Below are 9822 nucleotides of genomic sequence, written 5' to 3'. Positions count from 1 at the left end.
AATGGATGTCCTGCCCGATGTACTATATTCCCACATAGCCCAGCCGTTAACGATTTGTCCGTCACGGACTGCGTGATTTCGCCACTTCATGTGGAATAATGACGTAGTTAATAGTCTATTAACTATTAACGTAGTTAATAGTCAACTAACTAACGGTTAGTTGACTATTAGGGGGCAGCTCTAAAATATACACAATACACACACATATAATGTAAACAAAAACTTTTATTTTGGATGCAGCGACACCTGCTGGATAGACGTGTCTAGAACCTTTGCATTCACAAAACCGGCGATCTGAAAAATGAACACAAGTCAACAGATAAAAATGGTCGTCTTTGTAATAGGCAACTAGGTAACCATTTAAGACGCAGAAAATGCTTCAAAATGCGCTTTGCATTTCGTACTGTATTATGGAGTTGAAGTGTATGTGAAGCTTTAGTACCTTTTTGATAAAGACACTGGACAGATTCTCCCAGGACACAATGCCATGATCCATGAGCTCCATGAAAGCAGTAAGAGTGTGTGTCATTATCAGAGGAGCCCTGCACAAAAAAACCCAAAACACTTTCACCGGTTTAATCTTAAATTTATACTGTAATAAAACACTCCAAACCATAGAGATGTGGCAAAGACAGGTGGGAAACTGACTCGTGAGCGTCCTCTACTATCTTGACGAGCAGGGAGTGTCCATCACGGCTGATAAACTCTTGAGCGAATGTGATGTCGGTGGAGACATCGGCCAGCAGCTTCAGAGAGTCACAGCGCACGCCGGAATTTAAAACAACCGTCGTCTATTTTAATATCTTTTGAAATGCAATTTATTTCTGTGATGGCAAATTTGAATCACACTTTCTTCTAATGGAAATGTTGTACTAGCAAAACAGTTCTCAAACACCAATGATTAGCCTTTAACTAATAAAGGGCGCTTATTTTACTTGCACTATTTTTAGAGTCGCAACAGACAGTGGCAGCAAAACCAAGAAATCATCAAAGAGACGAAACAAAAACCTCTCAACCTCTCACCTGTCTGTCTGCCTCGCCACCAGCCTGCAGCATCGCCATCAGCAGAGCCATGGCCTTAGTCTGCAGCTGCTGGTTTGTTCTACGGTACATTAGACAAAAGCAGAGAAAATTAAACATTTATGTTGATGTAGAATGCGGATTTAAAAATCCAACACATGCTAATCTTAAACGTGATAAATATCCACATGATGAGCTAAACCAGAAGGTATTTTCCAGAAAGAGGAAGAAACGTTTATTTGTGTGTTAAGCAGAAAAGAAGACAATGACGCCCTCTAGAAATAATTCTCTCTTGAAATGCACTTTGAATGTAATGCAACTGCTAAGCAATTTGATTGCAATGATAATACTATATAACAACAATAGTTGTTGATGTTATTAATTTGCGAAATTAACTATAAAAATTTACCATTATTGTTGTAGTTTTCATTATAATTCAATTTACGGTTGATATATGCTGTATATCAGTACTGAAAGCAATGAGAACCGTTATTAAACATCTACTACTGAAACTGTATGCTAGTCACTGTTTTCAAACCCTAACGTAGGATCATCATTGTCATCTACTGTCATTACTGTGGTGTATGTCACACCCTCAACTATTGTAGTTCCTCTTCCACACCCATAAAGTAAACACTGGTAATACTGCAAACAGTTAAAGCAAGAGCTCTTCTGTACTTACACCTGCAGATGGGAAATGAGTCTCTCCAGGGTGATTTCTTGTTTGACCTCATTAAACAGACTACTGCTGCTGAGCACCATGCTCTCCAGAATAGCCAGCGACACCTGCTGGATAGACGTGTCTAGAACCTTTGCATTCACAAAACCGGCGATCTGAAAAATGAACACAAGTCAACAGATAAAAATGGTCGTCTTTGTAATAGGCAACTAGGTAACCATTTAAGACGCAGAAAATGCTTCAAAATGCGCTTTGCATTTCGTACTGTATTATGGAGTTGAAGTGTATGTGAAGCTTTAGTACCTTTTTGATAAAGACACTGGACAGATTCTCCCAGGACACAATGCCATGATCCATGAGCTCCATGAAAGCAGTAAGAGTGTGTGTCATTATCAGAGGAGCCCTGCACAAAAAAAACCAAAACACTTTCACCGGTTTAATCTTAAATTTATACTGTAATAAAACACTCCAAACCACAGAAATGTGGCAAAGACAGGTGGGAAACTGACTCGTGAGCGTCCTCTACTATCTTGACTAGCAGGGAGTGTCCATCACGGCTGATAAACTCTTGAGCGAATGTGATGTCGGTGGAGACATCGGCCAGCAGCTTCAGAGAGTCACAGCGCACGCCGGAGTCTGAACTCTGAATGCCTTTATACAGATCTTCAGCACAACGGCCCTGACAAACACAGTCTTATAAATCACCGAGCAAGAAAACATGGCCATTACACGCTACTGTGGTTGTGTACATTTGAATCTAACACAAAGACTGAGTGAACAGATGTGTTTAGATACACTATGTAAGTTAAGCACTGTCACTGTCAAACTCTGGCTGCAAAATGACCATTTTGGGCGCATGAGGTTGTGTGACACTCACTGGTGCTTTGGTTAAACGCAGGATGCTGCCGTTTTTGATGTCTAGGCGGTTCTAAAACAAAAGTCAAAAAGCAGCCAACAGTCAGTGTACAGGAAGTGATACTGTTATTATTAGACATCATTATCATTGGCACAAATGTGTGCAATAAAGAGACAGACAAACACAGCACGAAACCAAAAAACCCAGAGAGACATATAGAAAGATAGATACAGATAAAGGCAGACAGAAAGAAGAAAGAAAGAAAGCTATAAAGAAAAAAGAAATGAAAAGAAAAGAGAAAGAATGAAAAGAAAAAAGAAAAGAAAAGAAAAACAGCTAAAAAGAAAAAAAGAAAGAAAGAAAGACAGCTATAAAGGAAGAAAGAGCTAAAAAGAAAGAAAGAAAGCTAGAAAGAAAGAAAGACAGCTATAAAGAAAGAAAGAGAGAAAGAAAGACAGCTAAAAAGAAAGAAAGAAAACTATAAAGACAGCTATAAAGAAAGAAAGAGCTAAAAAGAAAGAAAGAAAGAAAGAAAGAAAAAGAAAACTATAAAGACAGCTATAAAGAAAGAAAAAGTTATAAAGAAAGAAAGACAGCTAAAAAGAAAGAGACAGAAAGCTATAAAGAAAGAAAAACAGCTATAAAGAAAGAAAGAAAGACAGACAGCTAGAAAGAAAGAAAGAAAGAAAGAAAAAGAAAACTATAAAGACAGCTAAAAAGAAAGAAAGAAAAAAAAGAAGAAAGAGAAAAAAAGAAAACTATAAAGAAAGACAGCTAGAAAGAGAGAAAGAAAGCTAGAAAGAAAGAAAGACCGCTAGAAAGAAAGACAGACAGCTAGAAAGAAAGAAAGAAAGAAAGAAAGGTCTTTAGTGTTGATTAAATATGGCAGAGGATTCACGTTGTGTAGTTTTGTCTATAGTGTTGCATCATTATTCCAGTTTATTTTCAAACTCTCAGAGTGAGCTTCTGGAAACCTGCTCCAGATGCTGCTTGATGACATTTGAAGGGCTCTACGTAGGGTGTCCAAAAGCCCATTTGGGATGCAGCCCAAGGCTTGGTGGTTTATGTGCACAACTGTAATTCAAGCCTTTGCCTCTACTTGTCTGGGAACGCACAATCTCCACACTCTCACTTCATTCACACGCACATCTGATGATACAGATACATCATATTACACACTTTCAGCAGCTCTCAGTCACATCCCCACCATACAGACAGACAAACACAACATCAAGTCCATGTCTGACCCCACCCAAGATCAACAACAAATATTATACACTGTCAGATAAGCACAGATTACTGGATTCAAGTCACCACACAGACACTAACAAGCTCATACACAAAGTTATACACTCAAGAATGTGGAAATGACCTACAGATTCAGTGATGTACGTCTGGATCCCATCTGCATATTGCAGAGCATAGTTGTCAGGACCTGGAAGATTCCACCTTCAAAAATAATACAACACCCTTTACAAAAACAGCTATTTTACATCAGAGAAAAATATACATGGATGTTTCAGCAATAGAAAAACACAAACACCTCAAAAAACACACTTACTTGTCGCAAACCTCTTTTATGACAGCAGTGAGGGGCTTTTTCTGAAATAAGAGAAAATTATGAAATGTGTTAAGTGTACACAAGCTAACAAAATAAAATGTGAGCAAGGGTCAATGAGGTGATGCTAATTTTTTTGTCTGGATCTATTCACAAAATACATTAAAAATGCAATTCATACATACAATGACTTGAATACACCTGCTTTATGATGAGTATGTTTTTAATTTCTGAATTAAATGTCATTGATTTTTTTTCTAGGTTTTTTATATTGATTTTTTTAATAAGGAAAACTGTTTTGTAACCTAAAATGAAAATATTATAAATTGTTTTAGGTAAATTAAAATAAAGCTAAAATAAAACAAATATTAGATAAAGAACAAACTTAAACAAAAATGTGAAATACTGACTTAGCAGCTAAATGAAATAAAGTACTAAAACGACTTATACTAAAACAAAATGAAATTTTAGCTAAATAGAAATAAAAAAAATTAAAAAATAACGAATGATGAGCACATAACTAATTACTAAATATTTAACTAAAATTGAAATGAAAACCGAAATGATAAAAATAAAAGCTAATTCAAAATATTAATAAATACTTTAACAGTATATGCAAAAAAAAAAAAGCATATTAAGAAGATTAAATTCTTGAAAACAAAATCCTATTAAGTTGTTTTAACATATTAGTTTATTATTATTTCCCATAGGGAAAACTCATATTTTAACAAAACCATTTCACTATTTATTAAATTTATTATACAAATGACAAAACAGGAAAAGACATTGGGCCGATGATGTGTGGGTCAATACGTTTCTTACAACTCTTTTAATTCAAGGTGTAAAATGTCATGTGTGGCGTGGCTCCCCAAAACCTATTGATATTTATATATTATTAATATATTTCATATTAACTCAATTATTCATTCAAATTAAACATTACAAAATAATGATTAAGATGTGTACGCTCACTCATTCATCTTAAAGCATTTAAACCAAAACAAAACAAGTGACAAAACAGGAAGGGAAAAGTTCTCCCAAGTCAACATCTGAAATATCTCATAATTTGTGGCAGCTCCTGCGGCTCACCAATCAGAAATTTTGGTGTTCCGCGGTAGACCAATCAGTGGCCTATAATTTGTGGTGCAGAGGCTGGCAGCGAGTGGAAGCGTTTGGGATGGTGAGGAAGTACAGAAGGTAAGGTCATCGGGGGTTTGAGGTTCTTTCTAACTAATCCTTAAGTACCAGACAGGTTCATTCATATTTCAGACCAGTTATCTCATGGTTTTGAAAACCCAAAGGAGAGCTTCTCTAACAATGGCAGGTCTTTAAGACAATAACACATTCTGTTAGGACGTCCCAAACAATAGGATCAAAGCCTCTGAAGATAGCGAATACGCTCAGCATTTGTCCACCCTATTGTTTCAAGTGAGTAGACCCCCATATGAGCGCATTCAAAACAACTGAGAATGACCTAATTGGTGATGATTTGTAAGAAGTCTGATCATCAGATAAAATTTTAATTACAAAAAATTTTAATTAACGGTCTTAATTTGTGTGACTGAGCTGACAAAATTTTGACAGACCATTTAAAAAAAACATGCAAATAAAAATTACACAGCTATATTTATGCAAGAAACCTTTCTCGATCCCGCCCCCCTCTCTCTCCCACTTTGCTTCCTGTCAGTTCTAATCTGTCCTATCATAATAAAGGCGAAAACGCCAAAAATAAATACAAAAAAATAATAATAATTTTTTTTTTTAATTATAAAAGGTTTTTAAAATTTGTCTGAAAAACTAAAACGTAAAACTAAATCTGGTCTCACTTCATTAAAAATCGAGTCCTGGAGTTAAAGACATTTCAGTCCAAATAAAAACTATAAAAATACATTATATCACATATATTATTATCTATTACATTTATTTTATTTCAGAAATTACTTTATTTATAGCCTAAATATAAGCTTCCTTCAGAACATAGTAATGCTTTTTAAAAGATTCATGTTTATATTTCTTTAGAATATCTATGTTTAGTATATAATTTCATTTAGTATTCATTACTGAGAACAGGTTGTTAAGGGAGTAACAAGTGAGAATATGGTTATAATTCTGATACAACACAGAAAATCAAATGAAATGATCACTAGATTGTTCTTGTAAATAAATATATCATCTCTGGTTTTAATTTTGCAGTAAATGTGATTACAAAACGTAAACTTACTATTTATACTTTCTACATATTTTGCACTTGTAAGCAAGCATGCATAATCACGGTTTCTCAAAACTCAAACCTACAGTATTCAGACATAACTTCCTCATTTGCATAAATCCCTTCGTCTTTATGAAATGTATCTGTGAACTTCAGTATGATACTGAATAAACAGTGTTTTTATTCTTCAAATGCTGATTACCAACAAGTTTCGCTCTGTTGCATACACACTGGTCAACATCCTCTTTCTGACAGGAAGTACAAAACGGCTCACCTGGTCTAGCTGAATGAGCTGCGGGTATGCGCCCGGCATCTGAATGGCAATCTTTACTATATCCTTTTGTTGTGGCATGTTGAGAAATGAATGTCTACAACCTTAAAAGAGAGTGGGGGGAAAAATCAGGAAATAAATACTAAAATCAGCCTACAAGTATTCAAAGAATGAGTGCTCGGTTTAATGTTACATACCTTTCATTTCAAAGTTTATGAAATGTGCCAACCAAACACAAATATTGACATATTTCAAAACATACAAAAATGCCACTGAGGTGAAGAGTGTGGACAAGACCTAGGATGTTACATGTGTCATTCATTCTATTTCCAGATTGACTGTGTGTTCTGTGTTTACCGTCTTCCTCTTTTAAAAGAGAACTTGTGTCTCTCTCAGGTTGTGCTATATGTTACAATACGTCAGCATGCTGGGATTAATGGTGTAGCAAGTGCTCTCGTTTTTCACTTGCCTCCTACACTTGTGACTATCAGCCTTAAAGGGATAGTTCACTCAAAAATCTGTCATCATTTACACAAAGCGTTGCTGGTCTCCTTTGACTCCCATAGTATTTTTTCCATTCTATGGAAGTCAATGGGGGCCATCAACTGTTCAGTTAACCACATTCTTCAAAGTATCTTCTTTTGTGCTCAGCAGAAGAAACAAATTCATTCAGGTTTGGATTAACTTGAGGGTGAGTAAATAATGACAGAATTTTCATTTTTGGGTGAAGTATCCCTTTAAGACTAGTCTAAGTCTAGACCAACCACAGTTTATTTTACACCCCGTCCTACAGTGAAAAGTGAAAAAAAATTTTAAAGTGATAAAAATGACAATTCTGTCATTATTTATCCTCATGTCATTCCAAACCTGTACGAATTTCTATCTTCTACTGATCACAAAAAAGTACAGTTTTATTTTAAGTATAAAAAAACCATACAGGAAATGCAGTGATGTTCATGAATATCAAACTTGCCGCTAAGTGTTAAACAAAACTCTCATTATCGTTCAAGGATTTGACGTCAATAATAACCTTACAAATTCTTCTTCCTCAAAAGTTCATAGTTGACAAAAACGAAAATTCAGTAATCATGTCATTCCAAACCTGCATGACTTCCTTTTTTCTGTGGAACACACAAGCAGATACTTATGTATTTTCTTGTATTTATATACAAGACTATGTATTGAATATGTATTTTCTTTATATTTAACTATTTATAGTACAAGACAAGGGGGTCCAAAACAACAGTGGCCCCTATGATTTTCATTGTATGGACAAACAACATTGAGATATTTCCCAAAATATCTTTTGTGCTTGAAAAAAAAAAAAAAAAGTCACAGGTTTGGAACACGAGGGAGAGTAAATGATAACTGAATTTTCATTTTATGGAGAAATACTCCTTTAAAGCCAGCCAATCAGAAAGAAACGTGTGATTTCAGTCATCTTTTCTTATTTTTGCATGCAATACGCTTCAGACAGTCAGTGAACAGATTGTGGCGGCCCATGAGTGTGCCATCGGAGGCTGAAACTACTACTATACGCACAAGCACACGGCTGCTTTATTAAGGATTGTTAAACAGACTCAAGTACTTCCACATGTGTCCTCAGAAGACTTCCCAATGGAAGAGGGAAAGCTGTTTTTGAGTGAACTTGGACAATAAAATACACTAATGGGCCCAAAACAAGATTTCAGCTAAAACTTCTATCACATCTCTGGGATTTATAGAGATTATTCACAGAAAGTTAACTAATCTAAACCACATGATTGAAAACCTCCTCATATTAATGAGCTTTTTCAAGCTGATTAAACTACTTGTAAGACACGGCCTTCCGTCCAAGGCTTTTGGTAAAAGCTGCTGACACAGACTGAATGTTTGTGTTTCCCAGAATCCATTCCCAGCATGCCTCAGCACGCTCAGAGAGAAGTTGTGACAGCCCTACCCTTCTGCCACTATTTTTTGGGGTTGAGAAATGGCTACAACAAGAACGAAACCGTCAAAACGAGATACACCGACTACTTCAGGGTCCACTGACAGCATTCCCGACTGATTCTTGCCCTTTGAACCCTGTGCATGTCTGATAGAGTCTGATCTCCAGTGGGAGTGAATGGAAGAAATCAGGCTGCCTGGAATTTCATCCGTGCCACCCTCTGCTCTGACAGACAGACAGACCAACAACCTCCAAAGCAGACATCACACACTTTTCCTGCAAAGTTTCATTGGATTTCTCAATCAAATCCTCCTTTAGCAAATCCAAAACGGCTACAAAGACTATTAGTCACATGTTTGAATATTTCATGAGCGTGGCTATGCACTAATAATTGACGTAAAGTACAAAAGATTTATAAGGAAACCGTTTATTCAATTAAAAGCTATTTGCATATAAACCCGACAGAGCATTTAGATTTAAACGATATGGAACGCTGGGTTTTAGAGGCTTCAAAATACCAACAGAAACAAACTTGCGTTTGAAGCTTCGTTGTTCTATTCATAACAATAGTTCAATGAGTTTCCAATACAAAACGAATAGGTGTATGTAAATATTTACACGTTTAAATCTGTTTTGACTTGTTTAGCGTTCGAGAGAAGTAGCAGCCTAAAAGTGTTTCGAACAAAAGTTATTTTCTTTCGTCTTACCTGTTGGAGAGCAGGAAAAAATCACTCTCTGCGAGATCGCGGAGCAGCGGAGCGGATAAACATTTGCGCTTTGTTCGCGCGAAACGGCGACAGTGATTTGATTCTTTTCGCACGATCGGCTGTTACATTTCGTTCCAAGTTTTCGGAGAGTTCTAATTGATCACATTCACAGTTCCGGGTTGAATAATGTCCCTCCCGCCCCCTGGAGGAGGGAGCGGAGACCCGACTCTCCAAGTTTGTGGGATTTTTTCCTTTTTTTTTTGAGGGACCAAGAGGGGAGACCCGAAACTTTACAGTAAACATAACGCTACAAAACTAAACGCTATATATACGATCAACGCAGCTGTTTACAGTGCAAGTTAGACGTGATATTTCCCTATAGACTGTATTGTCCATAAACACATATATGGGAAATATCTGAATCTGCTAACTTACATATTTTATTACCACTTCATTATTCATAAACAACCTAGATCTACAGAGTTTCTACTTTAAATTGAGTATTTAAAAATACTAATAAGAAGAATACAATAAGAAATACAATTTAATAAAAAATAAATTTTTGGCGTTATATTGAGTCCTGTATAACAATTAT

At 35.9% G+C, this 9822-nt stretch overlaps 1 protein-coding gene and 1 long non-coding RNA gene across 2 annotated transcripts in view; both read right to left on the bottom strand.

Moving 5' to 3' along the window:
* The window catches only part of LOC107732817 (engulfment and cell motility protein 3-like), a 19604-nt gene extending 10183 nt beyond the window's left edge, over nucleotides 1-9421 (bottom strand). Inside the window, exons 1-9 of the mRNA XM_016544236.1 lie at nucleotides 9228-9421; nucleotides 6597-6697; nucleotides 4117-4157; nucleotides 3932-4004; nucleotides 2577-2627; nucleotides 2209-2378; nucleotides 2003-2102; nucleotides 1703-1854; nucleotides 1024-1102 (exon numbers count right to left, since the gene is read on the bottom strand). Coding sequence (XP_016399722.1) covers nucleotides 1024-1102; nucleotides 1703-1854; nucleotides 2003-2102; nucleotides 2209-2378; nucleotides 2577-2627; nucleotides 3932-4004; nucleotides 4117-4157; nucleotides 6597-6674 — 744 coding nt within the window. The 5' untranslated portion in view covers nucleotides 6675-6697; nucleotides 9228-9421. The remainder of the gene's footprint in view (nucleotides 1-1023; nucleotides 1103-1702; nucleotides 1855-2002; nucleotides 2103-2208; nucleotides 2379-2576; nucleotides 2628-3931; nucleotides 4005-4116; nucleotides 4158-6596; nucleotides 6698-9227) is intronic.
* On the bottom strand, nucleotides 242-766 carry LOC107732818 (uncharacterized). Its single transcript, XR_001638910.1, has 3 exons — nucleotides 649-766; nucleotides 443-542; nucleotides 242-294 (listed from the first exon to the last, which is right to left on the bottom strand). It is a non-coding gene; the product is annotated as an uncharacterized LOC107732818 (long non-coding RNA).
* Nucleotides 9422-9822: the final 401 nt, after the last annotated feature.

Source organism: Sinocyclocheilus rhinocerous, unplaced genomic scaffold (genome assembly GCF_001515625.1).
Source record: "Sinocyclocheilus rhinocerous isolate Xijiao unplaced genomic scaffold, SAMN03320098_v1.1 scaffold2415, whole genome shotgun sequence".
Classification (NCBI taxonomy): Eukaryota; Metazoa; Chordata; class Actinopteri; order Cypriniformes; family Cyprinidae; genus Sinocyclocheilus; species Sinocyclocheilus rhinocerous.
The sequence above is the reverse complement of the archived record's forward strand: the minus strand, read 5'-3'. Positions and strand labels throughout refer to the sequence as shown.